The sequence below is a fragment of the Mirounga angustirostris genome, unplaced genomic scaffold (genome assembly GCF_029215605.1).
Source record: "Mirounga angustirostris isolate CCGP_5_RB_7025 unplaced genomic scaffold, mMirAng1.0.hap1 SCAF_3, whole genome shotgun sequence".
NCBI classification, from domain to species: domain Eukaryota; kingdom Metazoa; phylum Chordata; class Mammalia; order Carnivora; family Phocidae; genus Mirounga; species Mirounga angustirostris.
In genome coordinates, this window is record NW_026991711.1 from 185,838,709 (window position 1) to 185,859,424 (window position 20,716).

Genomic DNA, 20,716 nt, shown 5'->3' on the forward strand with positions numbered 1-20,716 from the left:
TTGGTTTCTGCTCAGGTCATGATCTCAGGGTTGTGGGATCGAGCCCCATGTCGGGCTCTGCGCTCAGCGTAGAGTCTGTTTCTGCGTCTCCCTCTGCCCCTCCCCACCGTGTGTGTAGGCACACACACTTTCTCTCTCAAAATAAATAAATAAAATCTTAAAAAAAAAAGATGAAGGGATGAAATTTGGTTCATCTAAGTGCCTTGACGAGCAGCAAAGGGAAGCGAGGAGAAGGAAACATCTCGACTCTCAAAGAGCTTATTCTTCCAGAAAAGACCAGAAAGACACATCTAGAATGATGAGAAAAAAACCTGAGGCTGTCTTTTCTTTGCACAAGCACTGACAAAATGGTTCCAGCCTAGAGTGAGTTTGGAGGGACCGGCGCAGGCTGTCTACACGGGATGAGCCCATGGCAAAGGTTCTAGAAGCAGCAATGATGCAAAAGAAGGAGGGATCGTCTCAGGGGTGGGCAGGCCAGCAAAACCTCGAGGGAGAGCTGGGTTTTGCATGGAGTCTCAAAGCAAGCCCAAGATTTGGCTGGGCAGATGAAGAGGAGTGATATCAGAGAGGAGGTTTTGGCCAATGTTTATGGAAAACATAATCGGGACCACATTTATTCTCGTTCTAAGAAAGCAGATAGTTAGGCAAGATAAAGAGGAAAAGGGAGAACATCTAGGAGAAGCAATTATGAAGCCCTAAGATGTAACAGACCCAAGATGATTGCATTTACAATGGGACTTTTAATTTTTAAGAAAATCCATTCGAGAGAGTAAAAATAATCTTAAGGACTTTTTCTTTAGCAGTACAAAAAGACAAATTTAGATCTAAGAGAGGAAAATGAAAAATAACTAGGAAATAGAGGAATGTTAAATCAACTTTTCCTCAGTTTAGACTCAATAGATAAAAGACAAAAGAGATAACACTTAGAGCGGATGGGTTACACACGCAAAAATAATTGGCTATTAATAATGGAAATTTCAGGGTTTAGCCAGAAAGTTTCGTGTTTTCCTTTGGCCACTCATTTATCTAACCTATACAAATGGAGACCAGCCATGTACCAGGAACTGCTTTGGACCTTCGATTTTAGCGAGGAAAACAGACCATAGAAAGATAAGTAAATCGATATCATTAACTCGTGCTACATGCTACGGATGCAGGTAAGAGGTGGAGAATACTGGGGAGAATAAAAATCTTAAATAGGCTGGTTGGGGAGATGTGAATGGCCTAAGGGAACGATCCATAGTCAACTCTGGAGCAAGGCTTCCCGCAAAGGCAGCATCAGGTGCAAATGCCCCAAGAAGCATTGTGTTCTGAGCTGAATGGCGCCCCCTGGAGGACAGTTCTCAAGCCCCTGCTGTGTTTGAAGAACAGGAGGAGACCAGCAGCTAGAGAGGGAAAAGCAGAGAGTAGTAAGAAATGAGGCCCAAGAGGTAGGCAGGGATGCGTTGGCCCTACACCACACGTTGAGTGGAAAATCACCTGAGGTTTAAGGGGCAGGGAGCGAAAACACGGGATCTACATTTTAGAAAGGTCACTTTGCCTATTGTGTGGAGAACAGACCACAGAGGACAAGAGTGAATCGGAAGAAGTCCAGAAGCTACCGTAGGAGTCCAGAGAGGAACGGGGAAGCCCACAAGAGGCTGGGAATCCTGAGCAGGGACTCCTGAGCAAACCACATAACCAGCCTCTCCCGACATAAACAACAAGAAATTTGCCCTGTAAGACAGCCAGAGGATCGCCTTACACACACAAGAAAAATAATGTTTCAACTCTTGGTAGAAATTCTGAGTCCGGAAAAACACAAAAGAAAAAAAAAAAGATGATAGGAACTTAGAAATGGGACATGAAGGGGAGACACAGGTACTGAATACCCACCTACCCCATACCACCTCACAGCTCCATGAGGTGCATGTTACCTTTTCCATATTTTGAAACTGAAGCCCAGAGGGTTAAGTAATTTGACCAAAGCCATCTGGTAATCAACAGAGTGTCCCGTGGGTTCATTAAATCCGTGTCCCAAATGGAACTTCCCATCCTCTCCCCTCAAAACTGCTCACTGCCCTACAGCACCCCCATACATGCAGTTGCCTAAAGCTTTCTGAAGGCTGGGTTGTCTTCCGTGGTCCCTCTCCCCCTCCTCTTACAGCCAGTCCATCCCCTTCTATCTCCATTGTCCCCAATTCATCCCACCATTATTGCTCACCTAATTTACTGTAACAGGTTCCAAACAGAGTTCTTTGACTCTTGTCATCCTCCAATCCATTATTCCTCCTTCAGCCACAGTAATTTCTCCCAAATGCTCAAGTTCTGCCCCTTCTCTGCTAAAACGAATCATAGTGCCCTCTCCCACACTCTTGGATGGAGTTCAACCCCCTTGTCATGGTGTTGGAAGTCCTGCCGAGCTGCCTTCTACTTCAGTCACTAGCCCATACCATCTCTCCATCACATTCTGCGTTACAGCTCTGCTGAGCTCCCCTCTGTTCCTCAAACATGGCACCCTCTCTCTCCCGTATCTTCATACATGGTGTCCATGTTCTCTTCCTGGGAGACACAGTCTTCTGCCCACGGTCCTAACTTACTCATCTTGGTGCTGCTTCTCCTTTGGGTCTCCATTGAAACATCACTTCCCTCGGAACATTTCCAGACTTTCCTTCCAGTCCCCAGTCTGGGTTGCGGGGGGGGGGGGGGGGTCCCTCTACAACCACTGGACCACCCCAGTAGAGCCTGGTCATATCCCTGGTCATAGCATCTACACTGTCTCTCACCCATGATCCCACAAGATCCATGAGCCAGGGCCCCATCTGTCTTGTTCACTCCTAGATCCCTTGTCCTTAGCACAGTAACCGCCACAAAGTAGGTAATCAATAAATAGTATGCAGATGATTGTCTTTCATTAAATACATTATGCCACATTCATATGATGGAATAAAATGCAGCCATTAATAACAATGCTTTAGGAAAATAATTAACGATACAGGAGAACATTTGGAACACATTATTCAGTGTAAGAAGCTTATTACAAAAGAGAATGCACAGTAAGATCCAATGTTAGTTTTCTAAAATGCACATTAAAAAAAGAAACTTTAGGGACACCTGGGAGGCTCAGTTGGTTAAGCATTGCCTTCAGCTCAGGTCATGATCCCGGGGTCCTGGGATAGAGTCCCTCATTGGGCTCTCTGCTCAGCAGGGAGTCTGCTTGTCCCTCTCCCTCTGCCCCTGCTCCTGCTCTCTCTCTCTCTCTCTCTAATAAATAAATAAAAATCTTTAAAAAATTAAATTAAATTAAAAAGAGACTTCAAAGATACTTGCCTAAAATTCAAAGTGATCTCTCTTGGTGGATGCAATTACAGGTGTGTGTTTTTATTTCTTTGAGCTCATTTGAGCATAGGTTTCTCTGATTGTGAAGGGAAACTAATAAAATTATTTCAAGTGTTATATAAAATCCCAGAGTGTAACAGAGCAGAGGATGATGGTCAAGTGCAGTGAGGGGGGACAGTGGTGAGACCATCCCACGAGCATGCCCTGCTGTACTGTGACCAGATGCATCACTACGTGTAGACTATTTGGGAGTTGAAAGCGAGGAAGGGACAAGGTTCTTCATACAAATTACAGTTAAATATAACTGGAGCAATTAGAAAGAAGAGCAGTGGGAAATGCCTTGAGAAGTGGAAGCCTAAGCATCTACCTTCAGCAGCCTTTTATCAGTAGGACATCAGGTCACGGGAGATGAGAACTCGGTTGGAAAAAAACTAGTCAAAGAAAAGCTTATTTAACCAAAAATAGAATATGATAAAGTAATTAACCAACATTCTTCTACTTTCACAGCTGTGTGTGTGTTCAGCTCTCTTAGGCCGGGCCTCTGCCAATCCCACTTTCACATGCTCCCAGGACTCAGAGCCCAGGTCTGAATTGTTCACAGTAAGATCCAGGACCGCATCACATGGTGCTTTGGTCTAAGTCAGACAAAAATTTCATTCCAGCCTCCTCCGGCTGTCTAAAACAGGGAATATACATATGTATATATATATATACGTATATATACGTGTATATATATATATACACACATACAAATATGGACATTAAATTCTGCTGCAGAGAGAAATAAAAAATTATACTTACTTTTAGGATATTTGTATTTCTATAGTAAAGGATCTTGGTTGCTGTTAAAGACAATGATACGGACATTCTGCTTCTGATACAGCAAAGTAAGCCTTTTTTAACAGATTCTCCACAAATAACAACGGTAAACTCCAGACCAAATAACGCCACGACTATGTGGCTCTGGAAAGTGACCGAAAGCAGACCGCTTTTGGAGGAGGGTCAGAAGATAGAGGAAGCAGCCAGCATGGGGTGAGTTTCCCGTCTGGGGAGCTCCACCCCGCAGGCAGCCTCAGCTGCGACAATGACGCAGGGACACAAAGCCGCTAGCGGTAAACCTGCTCTCTCTGCCCAAAGGGACCCCAGGAAGGAGCCTGGCGCAGGCTCACAATGGGGAGAAGGAAAGGGTCCTAGGAGCCAGAGAAGGGATCCCCAAATTCTGTATATGAAATCTGCCCAAGTCTCCGATGACCTCTAAACCATGCTGAATGGGCTACTGGATGGGATCTGGTCCCCCTTCACTGCTGGAGTCTCACCAGGGAGAGCCACCTGGTTACATTAGTGAACATGGGTTCATTCATCTTGGCTCCAGTTTCCTCCCATATGAAATGAAATGCAATGGTTTTGAGGTATTTACTCACTCAGACACTCAACAAAAGGCTCACAGGTACTTAAGTGCCAGGTGTGCTAAGGAATATAAAAGAAAGTTCAGCATCGCTGCCCTCAACCAGCCTGGAGTCCCATGAGGGAGAGCAGACGTGCACCCAACCAGCTAGTTGTCACGCAAGGTTGAACTTGACCAGAGAAGGAGCTTAGTACAGCAGAGAGAACAGGGACTCCAGAATGAGACCAACCTGGCTTATCTCCTGGGTCCACCGGGATCCTCCTTGTATATTAATCGCTTAGCCCACCGTTTGAGCACTGTATACCGATTTAATCCTTATAACAACCTCATTAGGTTGGCACTAATACTTCCTTCACTGTACAGATGCAGAAAATGAGGCATAGAGAATTTCGGTTTATTTGCCCGAGGTCACCAAGTAATATGTGACCTAACACAGATTCCGACTCAAGCAGCCAAGTCTACCTGTGCCTCAGCTGTTAACCACTAACTTATCCCAAATAATAATTTCAAGGGCCGAACACCCAGCAGGCACTCAAAGAATGGCAGATATCCTCATTGTTATGGTTACTGCTGAGGTTGTTGTGATTCCTGAGGCCACAAGAGAGATAACAGTTGAAATTCAGGACCTGAATTTTTAAGACCAAAAGGTTTTAAGAACACTAACTAATTTTCATGTGTAGATCTGGAGGCACGCCTTAAGAAATCAGAATTCATAATACTATAAGGTATCCCCTACCTCTTCTTAAAAAGAAAAGCAGCAAGATACCATTATTTATTTCTTCATTCATTTGTCACACTGTAGCTTCCAACTGTCATCTGCCACCACTGACCGGGACATCAGAATGGTTCCCAGAGGAGGAGCAGAGCTAAAAATGACAGGACCCTGGTCACGCACTGAAGTGAGTGCATCATCCCACTGCTGATTCGAGAAGCAGGCAAACAAAATCCCTTGCGCTACTTTTATTTAAACAATCTCAGAGAAACTGTGTTATGTGGGAAAAAAAAAAAAAGAAAGAGAAAAGATGAGAAATATGAACTCAGGTGAAAATCAAAAATTAATCTGCATGCACCAAACATAGAAATTAAGTTTTACTCACACTTGATAAATCTGAAAGCCTGCTTTGTTTCCAAAAGGTGAAACTATGGGACCCTTGGGACTCCAAGGATCTCAGCTGCTACAATTCCCAAATGAAGTGGTGATTTAGGGATAATGCCAAATTTTAAAAGAATAAGAGCAGTATTTTACTCCGGCCTGGTAATTTTATGAGGACATGCTGCACATTTCTTATGTAAATACATGTCGTTTAATAAGGTCCTCAGAGAGTGCTTTCACCAAAACCCTACATATCAGGATACTGGGGAAAAACAACCAAATCCCAGGACTGTGTAACTCCTAAATCCTTACTGGGTAACATGCCCAGTTTCTGAACAATACACATTATCTTGGAGATAATTTTTATGACATGTGTGGCTATTGCCTGTAAATCCCTGTAAGATGAAAAGCGTTACCACTGACATTTGAGTTGGACAAAAGGATTTATATGGCTTGATTACTCAAAGCTATAAAATGTAGAAAAACAAAAATAGTTTGGATAAACCCTTGGAGCTTGTTGCAATGGGATTTAACCTAACGGGGCCCATGGGCCAACATTAAGTTTTAGGGAGTCGTTTAGAGGTTATGAAACTTTTCTCTGTAAACATTACTTGAAACAATGAGCTGGATTTATTGACTTAGCAAAGGGCTCTTAAATGGATAGATTTGAATCAAAGGCTTTTTGGAATAGGGTCCCTAAAAGGTAATAGTCAATCCTCATCATTTTGCAATGGAAAACAATGGCTGGAAGAGATAAAAATTATATGACTCACCCAAAGTGATAAGACTAAATCTCCCATCAGCATCCTCATTATCATCATTGCTAATATTATTACATATTTATAAAGTATGTCCTAACATCATCCCCATTTTCTAAGTGAGAAAAATGAGCCTCTGAGAAGCAAAGAGCTGTGAGGGGGGTAGGTCCAGAATTCAACCACAAGCAATGTGACCCTAATACTCCACATTTGTGACCAACCCACTCCCCCGCCGCCACTTCCTCACCGGCCCCAGACTCAGGTCTCAGGACCTCCGGGTCAGAGAAGGACTCCAGCCGTCCATGGCTCTGGAGTTCCCACATTATAAGATCTGCATGTCGGACAGTGGAATCCAGTGTGGTGTTCTATAGTTCAAGGACCGAAGGAAGCGTGTCCCCTCCCTGGTTGCAATACTCGCCCTCGGAACTATAGTGCAAAGAGCTGTTAAATACAGGTTCTGTGCATCTGTAATCCCATCAGAAGGCATCACACCAGAAAATATATTTAGACTAATGTTTGTAAAATATATTGGATAAAATAATATCTTCTCAAAATAGTGCCTGAAGCCCCATATTCTCACTCCAGTCTCTGGTTGTGCACGCCCAGGGAGATGCCAGAAAAGTGATTAGATTCGACTCAATGCGATCCTATACCCTGCACCGTGCCAATCATCACACCTGCAGAACCAACAAATGGGCTTTCTTGCTGAATGTTTTCATCTCTATTAAGTTCTTTTTTATTCCCTATTAGTCTGTGTGGTATTCTGCTTCAAATTCTGAGGCAGAAAAAAAATAAAAATTGAGATGCTGAAGCAAAGATGATGGCTAGACAGTCATAGTCAGATCTTATTTACATATGCATTTAAATATATTCATGTATTTAAATTTGCATGTTTAAATACCAATAGGCAGTGATGGTAAGTATATATAATTAGGTGTCTTCAGAATTATAATGCATTTAGTCTAAAATTTAAGGATCTCAAAGTTCTAAACCAAACATAAAGACAATATCAGCGGACAGAGTAAATAACATAGGCAATAAAATCAGCTTCTAATTACTGCTCTGTGCTGTTGTCATTCAATAAGGTACAGATAAGAAAACACTCATGACATTTTTACTTTTGTTTCTTAGCACCACAGTCCCCATAACCTGAAACGGCACTTTACAGATGTGGACTCGTGAAAGTTAAGTAGAAATTCAGAGGAAAGACAGAACCTGTTGATGGAGGATAAAAATCTAAGTGTAGGAGGAAAGCAGACAACTTCCAGAAGGAGAGCTTAAATGATCATCACCGTGCACGCCGTCCAGTAGGCCTGACTTTGAACTTTCGGAAAGAGGTTAAAAAGAAGGCGAGAGGCAAGGAGACAGATACCCAGGAAGGACTCCAACCTCAGAGGACTTGGTCCAGATGGGAGGGAGAAGGATCCTTGAAGGAAACGGAATGAAGATGAAAAGGGTGGAAAAGAGCCAGCATATGAGTGCAGAGTTGAAAGCACTATCCAAAGGGAAAACCTAGTTTTAACAGCTTTCTGGACTGGGAAGGAATTGGGAATTTCTGTGAAAGGATCTCACTGTACTTGCAAAAAGGAAATTTATATATATATAAAATTTATTTAAATATATATATGAAAAATTTTTTTCTAGTTTTTCCCAGACTTAAGAATTTTTAGCAAGGACATTTAGAAGTTTTAGAACCCAACATACTTTTCATTTATTTTACTCATGACTCTGGTTACAAAGATCATCTTTAAAAATAAACAGGATGGAGGGGGTGCCTGGGTGATTCAGTCAGTTAAGTGTCTGCCTTCAACTCAGGTCATGACCTCGGGGTCCCGGGATCGAGTCCCGCATTGGGCTCCATGCTCAGCAGGGAGTCTGCTTGACCCTCACCCTCTGCCCCTCCTGCTCGCGCTTCTCTCTCTCTTAAATAAATAAAATCTTTAAAAATAAATAAACAAGATGGAACTTATTTTAAAGGATGTATTTAGAGACGGTATGGGACAATGGTTAAGAAGGCCAGTGCTGGGCGCCTGGGTGGCTCAGTCGTTAAGCGTCTGCCTTCGGCTCAGGTCATGATCCCAGGGTCCTGGGATCGAGTCCCACATCGGGCTGAAGCCTGCTTCTCCCTCTCCCACTCCCCCTGCTTGTGTTCCTGCTCTCGCTATGTCTCTCTCTCTTAAATAAATAAAATCTTAAAAAAAAAAAAAAAAAAAAAAGAAGGCCAGTGCCAAGTTGCCTGGGTTTAAATTTCTAGCTATATGATCATAGGCAGGGTATTTAATCTCTTGTGCCTCGGTTTCCCAATCTGTTAAATGGAAATATTAATAGCATCTGCTTCATCGGATTGCTGTGAGGGTCAGATGAGCTGGGAGACATACAGAGTGATATCTAAGTGTTGACTTTTATAATTAAACACATTTTTATGAACGTCTTACTAACATAAAATATGGAGCTAAGTGCTCCACGGGCAGGGTATTTCTCACGCTCACAAGATAACATGGGGAAGCAGGGCAGACAGAATTAACACATATAAAGGATTAAATGAAAAAAGGGCACACAGCAAGCAATATTAGGAAATCATTACTAATTTTCTTAGATGTGATCATTTTCTAGATGCACAGTAACATATGAAGGAGAATGTCCTGATTCTCAGAAAACACAAACTGATTTATTTGGGGATGAAGGGGCATGATGTCTGTCATTTACTTTCAAATTACTTCGCAAAGACACAGACCATATATGTAAATGCATACATACAAAGCAAACATGACAAAAACAGTGATTGCACTGAAGGAAAAAAAAAGGAAAGAAAGAAATAAAAGAAGGAAACAAGTGTCCAGTGCTGGCTCAGAATCCAGAACATTCTGTGCACTTGAGACACCTTCCAAACTTGTCTTCACAATGTGGCTGATGTGAGAAGGATCCTGGAGACATAAGCTTTTTAAAGTAAAGTGCTCTATAAACATTATTTTCTACAACCAGCACCCAAAGAGCAAGCCAGTGGGAGGGGCGGCTTTAAAAATGCCAGCCCAGCCTCCGCTCCCCCTAAGAGGCTACAAAACACGGCAATGAATCCTTCAGAACTATCATTAAAGCCCCTTTTTCCTGGTCCATCTTCAGGGAAGGTAAAGGGAAATCTGTCTTCATCCTTTTAAGTCCAGATCATCACTTTTCCTCTAGGCTTTATCTAGACAGCATGGAGGAATGGACAGGCCACCGGATAAAAGAGACAATCCTCCAGATGGCCAGCTTTAAACTGCCATCTATGGGCTAATGTGTCTGTATTTGGACTTGGCCTAGACTTCTGCCCCAACCTCCGGACTCACACAGCAACTGCGCAGCTGACTTCTTTGCTTGGATGCCTCAAAGGCCCCTCAAACTCAACACGTCCAAAATATAACACCTCTCCTCTGCATTTCTTCTCCATGAATGGCACAACCAACTGGAGAGTGAAAGATGGCACAAACGTGCCCTACTCTCCCCCGCCCTCCATAACCCACCCACCTCAGGCCCCCTCTTTTGACCACTCAAGCTCCACCCTTCCCCTCCTACCAGTCCACATCTATTCCCTGGACTTCTGCAACAATCCCCAAACTTCTCTCCTTATTCCCCTTCTTGTCTCTCTCCAGTCTATATCCATCAATGGTTTAATAGTAATCGTTATTAGGAAAACAATAATGATGAAGCAGCTCATATGGAATAAGCACATAACCAGGCACTGTGCTAAGGACTTTACCTGTGTCATCTTGTTTCATCCCGACTATTACGTGGGCAGTATCATTTCCCCAATTTACAGACCAGGAAACTGAGACAGAGGTATGAGCTCACTCGCCCATGACACGGGGCTGGTGAATAAGTGGCGGGGCCAGGCTCCAGACCAAAGCGCCTGGCTCCCCCCTCAGGATGACAGTGAAATGCCCCACCCCGGCCCACAAAGCCCCGTGAAGCCTGGCACTCTTCAGCCTTCCCGTCACCCACTTTCTTCCTCTTTGTCTTCCCTCATTGGTGACACCATCAACTCCGCCCTCCTCCTCCCTGTCCTCACTCAGACTCTCCCCATGTGGGCAGCAGTCCCAGCTCCCCAAGACTGACCAGCTTCCGTCTGTGCATCTTCAAGGCCCCAGTCCTGTTGTCATTACGTACTTATCTGTGTCTGCACCACGGGAGGGGCCGTCCCAGCTTTGCTAACCCTTAAGTCCCAGCACCCAGCACAGCACCTGGTGAACAGGAAGTGCTCGGCCACCTCCATCCACCAGAAAAATGGAGCAAAAGTAAAACCCCCGGGTCCTACTTCAAGGGCCATCCTTTATTACTGGGATGATTTTTTTTAAATACTCAGCTTTCTAAAATTTTTTTTTTATTTATTTGTTTTAGAGAGGAAGGTGGGGGTGCAGAGGGAGAGAATACCAAGCAGGATCCACACTGAGCGCGGAGTCCGACATGGTGCTCAATCTCAGGACCCTGAGATCATGACCTGAGCCGAAATCAAGAGTCAGACACTTAACTGAGCCACCCAGGCATCCCAGTGGTGTGATTTTTGTAAGTCACTACCTCTTTGAGCCTCTGCGGCTTCATTTTAACTTTCTGATCAAAACTGTAAAAATAAGCAATTTGGAGTTTTCAAAGCTCTTTCACAAAAATCCTATTTGTACCCAGAATGGCCCTGTGAAGTCTGCAGTATCACCGTGTAGCCCACATTTAGGAGGATAAGGGAGGGGGGGAGTGGGGATTAATGATTTGCCGAGGTCAATCAGCTGGTGACCCTGAAGCCCGCCCTTGCCCATTAAGCACAGCCTACAACCACGTAGGTAGCAACGAATTAGTGACACTGTGAAAATCTGCAAAGTGCTCTATCTGCAAGTGACGTGGGTGCTGCTTGCTCAGCCCTCCACCCTTCCAACATTTCCAGGTTTTCCCATTTGCTTCAGAGGCGCAAGGCGAGAGTCAAAGCTGGGGCTCATCAAGCACATTGAACTCCATGGTCATGGTAACCGCATACATCAGGAACACATGCCAACTTGGGGAACGGGGTGCAGGGATAAGTAGGCTGGTCACTGCCTCCTGTTAATACCCCCCAAGCAGGTGAGCAGAAGCTGGGGGACAGGATTCACTTCTTTAGTTCTAGTCTTCAAAACATCAAAGAGTAGGAGATGCTACCGAGCGCAGGGGCGGCTCCTGGCAACCCCGAGCCCTCAGGTCACCTGGGAGGTCAGTGCCTTTTAGCAACTGCCCACTGGCCCCCTGCAGCCTCTCAGCCAGGGGCAGCGGAGGATAATGTGGCGGACAGAGATGTTTCCTTACGCTCAGACTCCACATTTAATCTCCGCAGAGGACGTCATTGTACTTCATGTGGTTGTCAATGTCCCTGCTGTGGATCAGGAGCTTACATGCTGGTTTTAAGGGGGAAATACCTCTAATATCAGGTTATTCTTACAACATTAAAGTTTAAAGTAATCACTTCCATAACGTCCCTCCACGCAGAAATGAGAACTTCCTCTGAGCCCAAAATCATTCCTTGCACACCAGCTATGATTATCTGCCTGTTCCTTCAGATCAAACTACTCTAAAAGTAAAACTTGTTTAAAAGAAAAATAGCTCAAAAGATGTGGCTTTCCAGATAACTTGAAGTTTCTAAGATGGTATAAAGTTTATTTAAAAATAAAAGCAGGTGAACTTTATGTTGAAATATATTTTATGTGGGACGCCTGGGTGGCTGTCAGTTAAGCGTCCGCCTTCCGCTCAGGTCATGATACCAGGGTTCTGGGATCGAGTCCCACATCAGGCTCCCTGCTCAGTGGGGAATCTGCTTCTCTCTCTCCCTCCCTCTGCTCGTTCCCCCTGCTTGTGCTCTCTCTCTCTCTGACAAATAAATAAATAAATAAAATTTTTAAAAAAAGATTTTTTTATGTGAACTGGTATCAAAAACAAAATTTTGAAAATTTTAACATGTGAAATTTATTAAAAAAACTTATTATAGTTATTCATTGTATTATATTTATTCATTTTCTTTTTTTTTTTTTTTTTAAGATTTTATTTATTTGACAGAGAGACACAGCGAGAGAGGGAATACAAGCAGAGGGAGTGGGAGAGGGAGAAGCAGGCTTCCCGTGGAGCAGGGAGCCCAATGTGGGACTCGATCCCAGGACCCCGGGATCATGACCTGGGCCAAAGGCAGACGCTTAACGACTGAGCCACCCAGGCGCCCTATTTATTCATTTTCAATGTATAAATAAAAATCACAGAAATTCCTAGATTATGTCTAATATTCAAACATTTTGTAAACAAAATAGGAGGTTCTCTTGTACGGATTTTTTCTGAAATTTAAAGCTGATCGAAGTAGTTTATGATTTAAAGTGGAAAATAAAAGGGATTCCTAGGCAATATTATTTACCTTCTGGACACAGGCAGGTGAATCCACTGAGGTTAGAAACACACGTTGCTCCATTTCTACATGGATCTAGGATACAATAATCAATCTTGGATTGGCAAAGCTCTCCAGTATAACCTGAGTAAAACAAGATAGACATTTTATAAAATGGGTCACTTCAAAACCACAGTGCATTGCCCCAGGAATTGATGGAGTCCACAGGTATCCACCCACCAAAAACAACAGCTTTGAGCTGAAGGGCCCCCCCAGCCACTCCTTGGTCTACTTTTGTTTTGCAAGGAGAAACAATCATCGCAGTTTAGAATTGCAGTTCAAAAATCATTTCCTTTACAAAAGTCTTTATTGCAAGGAGAGGCTTTTCTTCAGCATTAGCTCTGCATTTTATTTTGAAATACTAGTCCGAACCTTCAGAAACGGAGGGGTCCCAGCTTCCTTCTGACGTAGGGCAAAACACGATCTACAATGTTCTGCTTGACCTAACAAAGATGGCCACTTTCCCTAGGTCATCCCAATATCTATTTTTCTTTTTAAATGCATTAGGAAAAATGCTAGGTATTAGAAAAAAATTTTTAATGTACATTTTACAGCTGAAAGAACCCTTCTGTGTTAATGCCATGCCCCATCACCTCATTTTAAAGATAAAGAGACTGAGACACACATAATATTAAGCACATTAATATATTATTCTTAATTTTATTTGAATCACATCCAACTCAGTAAATTCTCTGTGAAGCAAGACTCCAGTAGTGATGTCATTGGATAGTAACAGAACCACACATGTGCGGTGAGGAAATAAGGACTTCCATCTATCAGAATGCAACCAAAAAGCTTTAAAAGAAAATTCCAAATTCTTTATTAACTTTGAAAACAAAGCCCTCCAGAGAGGCAACTTTGAAGAGATAATATGCCAATATGTTCCTCTTAAAGTAGAAAATAGTTATGAAGGAAAATCTGGAAAATACAAGATGTCAAATAGAAAGAGGAGTTGCCCTTAGTTCTGTGATTTGAGTGACAGAACTCTTAATAATTTGGAGATAATTCTATCAGAAATTTTTATGCACAGATACTTTCTACACAATTATAATCATACTGTAACATTTTATACCTTCCTAGGATGTACATTAAGTACATAAAAACTTGTCTCTCTGAATTATTAGTTTTGAAAGACTGTCATTAGCACTTGAATCTGAGATTTGCAAAAATAAATCAATGATATTAGAAGAGAGATGATCTGCCTGAGCTTCAATTACCTGCCAAACTAGTATGAATTACAGATTGTGAATGTGGAGGCATTTATTTGCAACCCTACTCTTCCCTCCATGCTTTAAAACAGTCCAGGAAATTCTAGCTTATTAGTGAGTATAAGATGAGTAAAATATTTGTATAAACTAAAAATCTAAACACCAGGACAAAAAGCTATTTCAAAATTGCAGAACAAAGGGGCACCTGGGTGGCTCAGTCAGTTGAACATCTGACTCCTGATTTAAGCTCATGTCATGATCTCAGCATCATGAGATGGAGCCCTGCATCAGGCTCCACACCCAGCAGGGAGTCTGCTTGAGATTTTCTCTCTCCCTCTCCCTCTGCTCCTCCCCCACTCTCTCTCGCTCTCTAAAATAAATAAATAAATCTTTTTAAAAAAAATTGCAGAACAGAGTATCTTAATATGATATTATGTTAATATATCTTCAGATAATATAATAATATTATCATATTAATATATCATTAATACGACAATACTATGTTAATATACCTTCAAATGACAGCTCTAAATTCAGAATGAGGGAGAGCAAACTGTTTTTAAGAAGATTGCTACAGGGCACCTGGGTGGCTCAGTCGGTCAAGCATCTGCCTTCAGCTCAGGTCATGATCTCAGAGTCCTAAGATCGAGTCCCACACTGGGCTTCCTGCCCCAAGGGGAGTCTGTTTCTCCCTCTGACCCTCCTCCCACTCATTCTTTCAATCTCTCTCTCTCAAATAAATAAGTAAAATCTTAAAAAAAAGAGAATTCTATAAATAACTTTTTGACTAAAAATAGTAGCTAATATTTATAATAGAACACTTCTTTTTTTCTTCTATACATTAACGGACCCTCACTGCAAACTCTGAGGTCAGTATCATAATCATGTCCATTTTACAAATGAGGAAATTGAGGACTATAAAGTTTAGTAATTCTCACAAAGCCACATAGGCAGTCAAACTCCTGAACCCAAACCCTTCAATGTATCATTATGCCTGAGGTAACGTGCATCATGTCCTCAACAAACATATATTTAACATGAAGGGAAAATAACCAAAAATGTAGATATAGACAGACACAGAGACAAATGTAAAGTAAACACCATGGTTATTCTTGGGCTTACCAAGTATTGTCTGTGTGTGGCCAATTACAAATGGTGGCTTCCTAGGTGTGTTCATTAAGCAGGTGTGTTCATTAAGACACAGAGTCATGAATCCTGCCCTCAGAAAAAACCAAAAACTGGGACCACAGAATCACACAAAAGCATGAAAAATAGCCAGAAGCCAATTAGATATCATCTGTAAGGGGTGCATCTGCATCTACCAGACAGGAAGAACATGAGCAGAATGAGGGATTCCATGAGCTTCAAAGTTCTTTAGAGAAAATGTTAACATTCACTTTTTTTGAACTTTTTACTTGGGTATTTTAAACATATTTAAACATAGAGAGACTATTATATAACCCTCACATATCTAGCACCTAACTTCAACAATTACTAACATTCTGTCCATTTAATTTCATCTAGTTCCTTCATATTTTTATATTTTCCCTGTTGGGGCATCTTCAAGCAAATTTCATTTCACCTGTCAAGACATCAATATGTATCCCTAACTAAAGGAGTTTTGTTTCGTTTTGTTCTTTTAAAGAATACTTTTAATGACCTCTTTAATGTTTGGTCCCATTTACAAGTTTAATGAAACACTTTATTTTTTTTTATTTTAAAGATTTTATTTATTTATTTGACAGAGAGACACAGCAAGAGAGGGAACACAGCGGGGGGAGTGGGAGAGGGAGAAGCAGACTCCCCGCCGAGCAGGGAGCCCGATGCGGGACTCGATCCCAGGACCCTGGGATCATGACCTGAGCCGAGGGCAGTCGCTTAACCGACTGAGCCACCCAGGCGCCCTAATGAAACACTTTAAACTACATTTAGTAACTTCAACAATTTCCTTTTAAGAGCCGCAGTTGTTGGATAACACACAAATCTTCCCATGCATTTGATTCACTATTACCCAATAGATCTAATAAATTAAACCTATAAGCAAGGTGAATCTTAAGGGCTGTTAATTGCTCCAATATTGACATATGCAAGTTTAGTAAGATTTCAACCTAAGAGGCCAATCCACACTTGCAGTGTGTGGGGTGTTTGGGATTGTCATAAATGGTTTGGGGGGCTCCCACCGGTCCTCCAGTGGTGGAGATTCTAAAGCCTCACACTGAGATGATCCAGTACAAGAGAGTTTTGTTAGAGTTTTGTTACTCAAATGCCAGTAGTCCTTTCCAACGAGGAACACGGGTCAGGGACCAGTCACCATATCATTGCTTTTGGTTCCTGAGTTTTAAGCTTTCTATTAAAGATTTTTTTAAATATGGGAAACATGGAAATAGAAAGAAAAAGACCATGTGTAATTAGCTAGAGCTTTAACATATGTGTATATTAACATGCCTCTGGGTGCAATATAACTGGAAATGAAACACAACAAAGGAGTGAGAGAGGAACGAGAGAGGGAGGCAGGGAGGCAGGACTGGGATTATGGGATTATGGGATTATGAGCATCCTTAGCTGCAGGTGACCAGTTGGTCAGCTACTGGCAATAACCAGTCTGTGGGTCTGCTGAGCTGTCATTCAGGACCTCATGTTTGTCCACACCTAGCCAGGAATTACTGTTGGCCTCAAGGCAGGTGCTAGTTGGAAGGTCCAGGAGTACCATCATTGACTGCATTGACCCTCCTAGCCAACTGTAGCCAGATCTGGGAGAGGGCAGGCAGAAGACAAGGACCATATAATCGGTTTCTTAGACCCTCAGAGAGCAGAGACTTACCTACAGTTGTCAGACAAATCCCTGATATCAATCTATATATAATACTCTGAACTGTGTATCTCAGGCATACACAAATCACCCTTCCTGTGTCTTCTGTGTCTTTCTTTGATATCATAACTGAGGTGTCAAAACCAAATGAGTGAATGGTAGGAACTTAAATTTTATAAGACCATTAAGGTTTTGCCTGGGTTCTCTCCTCTATCCTGTGGGAAGTTGGTCTCTTCTCTGGGGAAAAAAGTAACCACACTGACCCTGGACATTTCCTTATCCTACCAAAGCAATGCCAGACATACAGAGGACCCTGTGGAAAATGTTCGAGTAAAGCAGTGGTTATGTCAACATAGTGGATAAGAAAGGGTGATATGCGGTCATTCTGTGCCTGTTATAGGAGAATTTGCTCTAACACACACGCACTCACAAATGGACATGTCAGGACTTAAAGATCAAGGTCCTAAGTTCCCAAGGGGAATGTTGGCAAGGCACAAAGAAAAGCCCATGTAAAAGCCCATGTAAAGTATGCGGGAAGGGCGTGAATGCCAGATAGACTTCCCTAAAAATCCACAACAGAGACAAACCTCCTCAGGTTCCCAAAGGACAAAAGTCTATACCTAACTACCGAGGCAAGAATCAGTAACTGTCTTCATTTCTTTCCAGGGAACTAGTGATAAGGCCCCTTCTTAGCCAAACCCGAAGCATTCACGGACCCCTTTCCAAATTAGTGTCACAACCGAGTGACGCTTTCACGTTGGTCTGGTTCCAGGCATCATTTCCTCTCACTAGGGCTTAAACCAGGCTTTTCTCAGCCCACCTCCTCAGCCCTACTCCTGCTTTCCTCCAGTCCATCCTATAATCCATGGGGGAGTAGCCAGACAGAGCTTTTCAAGACATAACTTATAGGTGTCTGGGTGGCTAAGTCAGTTAAGCGTCTGCCTTCGGCTCAGGTCATGATCCCAGTGTCCTGGGATCAAGTCCCACATCGGGCTCTTTGTTCAATGCAGAGCCTGCTTCTCCCTCTGCCACTCCTCCTGCTTGTGTTCCCTCTCTTGCTGTCTCTCTCTGACAAATAAATAAAATCTTAAAGAAAAAAAAACGTAACTTATATCCTATTGCTCTTATACTTAAAGCCCTCCACCGGCTTTACAAAGGGCTTGGCACAAAACCCAAACACTTGACTCCGTGACTTAAAGGCACCACATGATCTGCCCCCTGCAGCCCCACCCACCCTTCCCATTGACCACTGCCCTGCAGCCACCCCGGGTCCTTCTGTCCCTCACCTCACCAAGCTCCTTCTCACGGTCTTTAATGGTGCTTTCATGCTGTGGCCTCAGGACCACACAAAGACGTGAGAGGGATATGGCACACGACAAGAGCAGTTGTGATCCTGCCCTCGAAAGAGAAGTGTGGCACGAACTTGAAACTCATGTAACGAGAAGCTCTGGAAGAAAATCAGCAACAAACAGGGAGAAGAGGGGGACCACAGGAGATGCCATCTGTGGTTTCATCTGTAAAAGCGGGAAGTGAAGGTGGGAGAGGTGAAAAATGAATTACATGAAGGACTAGAGGACCTAAGAGTGCATTAAAGTCATCTCCAGTACCAGGCAGGGAGACCCGAAATCCAACTATGCAGGGAAGGAAGTCCACTACAAACTCAAGGGGGAGGACAAATAAAATCAAAACAGGGCACCTGGCTGGCTCAGTTGGTTCAGCATCTGCCTTCAGCTCAGCTCGTGATCTCGGGGTCCAGGGATCAAGCCCCACATCGGACTCTGCTCAGCGGGGAGTCTGCTTCTCCCTCTCCCTCTGTCCCTCCCACCCCCCTGCTCGTGCTCGCTCTCTGTCTCTCAAATAAGTAAATCAAATCTTTAAAAAATAAATAAATAAAATAAATAAAAACAGGTTAAAATGTCTCTTGACCCCAGGGGTTGTGCCACGTGCAATCAACCCCATCTGGAGAGTACGGACTGCTGTTTACTGCCATTGGAGACAATAAAGAAGGGTGGCCTCTATGTGTTCCTCACTGACCTGAAAATTGCCCTGGATGCCCAGGTTTTAGGAGACAGTCAAAAATCTCATTCCCAGAAACAACCTCGGTCCTCTGAGTACGAGCTCTAATCCATTCAGGTCAAGAACTGCAATTAGCCGAGGATAACACAGCTCTCTCCTTCGTGGTCCGAGTCTTTTAACCCAGAAAGAGGTACAGCCACATACACAGATGGTGATGTGATGTCAGAGATCAAGCCCTGGCGTCAGCCGTTGGTGTTTGGTTTGGCTAATCTGTGAGTACGGGTGTGCAAAGAACATGCCGTGATGAGGGCAATGGGATGCATGAGAGAGTCTATCAGACTTCTGATTCCAATTACAATGTTCAGTTGAATAACTGAATAACTGATTTTTGATTGATGAATTTAATTGAAAGAGCAGGCTAAGCCAATATACACTGAGATGTTTCATGGAGCTTGAGAATCACTATAATTTATTTTTATTTAATTCTTGCAAGGGAACAAACACAAAAGATAATTTCAGACAGTCTTCCCTATGCACGAAAGCCACTCTAGACCATCAGACTTCAGCCCTGGTGTCCCACCATCACCTTGCACCCTCTGATGCTACACCCTTCCATGGCCGCCCCTCCCATGAGTCGTGTCTCTGCCCAGAAATCTTTCCCTGCTCAGACCTCAGGCCTCAAGCCCTTCTTTCTTCTTCATCTGGCACTTACCTCTACTCAACAATACACACATAGACTTGTTACCTCCCCACTTAGAAGGTGAGCCATGGGAGCAGGACTTTGTCCTGGAGTCTCCTGTTATCCCCCCAGAGATCCTTCAAGCTCCCTCACATTATATTTATTACCTGAAATGCTTTCCTTCATTGGTTTCCTTTTGAGAACAAATTCCCTACGAACCAGGACTTTGTTTTGTTAATCTCTGAATCCGCAACACTTAAACATTTCCTAGCACAAATGAATCAACTTGCTTAAAACTTTTGTCCTAAAATCAACTATACCTTTTAAGTCAGTGTTAGTCTCTCCTTACCCAATAATACCAGAAATGCATGGGCAGGGCGCCTGGGTGGCTCAGATGGTTGAGCGTCTGCCTTCGGCTCAGGTCATGATCCCAGGGTCCTGGGATCGAGTCCCGTATCAGGCTCTCTGCTCCTTGGGAGCCTGCTTCTCCCTCTGCCTCTCTCTCTCTCTGTCTCTCATGAATAAATAAATAAAAAAATCTTTTAAAAAAAAAATGCATGGGCAAAATGTGCTGGTTACGTTTTTCCCTAATGCACACCAAAATAAATACATAGCTATTAAAATAAGCATGTATTCTCGCAAAAATGTGCTATCTAAAATCACCTTGTAGGGTAGCTCTATTTTTAATGTCTTGAGGAACCTCCTTACTGTTTTCCAGAGTGGCTGGACCAGCTTGCATTCCCACCAACAGTGTAGGAGGGTTCCCCTTTCTCCGCATCCTCACCAACATCTGTTGTTTCCTGCCTTGTTAATTTTTGCCATTCCAACTGGTGTGAGGTGGTATCTCATTGTGGTTTTGATTTGTATTTCCCTGATGGCTAGTGATGTTGAACATTTTTTCATGTGTCTGTTGGCCATTTGGATGTCTTCTTTGGAGAACTGTCTGTCTGTGTCTTCTGCCCATTTCTTGATTGGATTATTTGCTTTTTGGGTGTTGAGTTTGAGAAGG

At 43.0% G+C, this 20,716-nt stretch overlaps 1 protein-coding gene across 1 annotated transcript in view; it reads right to left on the bottom strand.

Moving 5' to 3' along the window:
• Positions 1–20,716, bottom strand: part of DNER (delta/notch like EGF repeat containing) — a 299,636-nt gene that overhangs the window by 75,493 nt on the left and 203,427 nt on the right. The window contains exon 7 of the mRNA XM_064587206.1: positions 12,966–13,079. Within this exon, the coding sequence (XP_064443276.1) occupies positions 12,966–13,079 (114 nt within the window). The remainder of the gene's footprint in view (positions 1–12,965; positions 13,080–20,716) is intronic.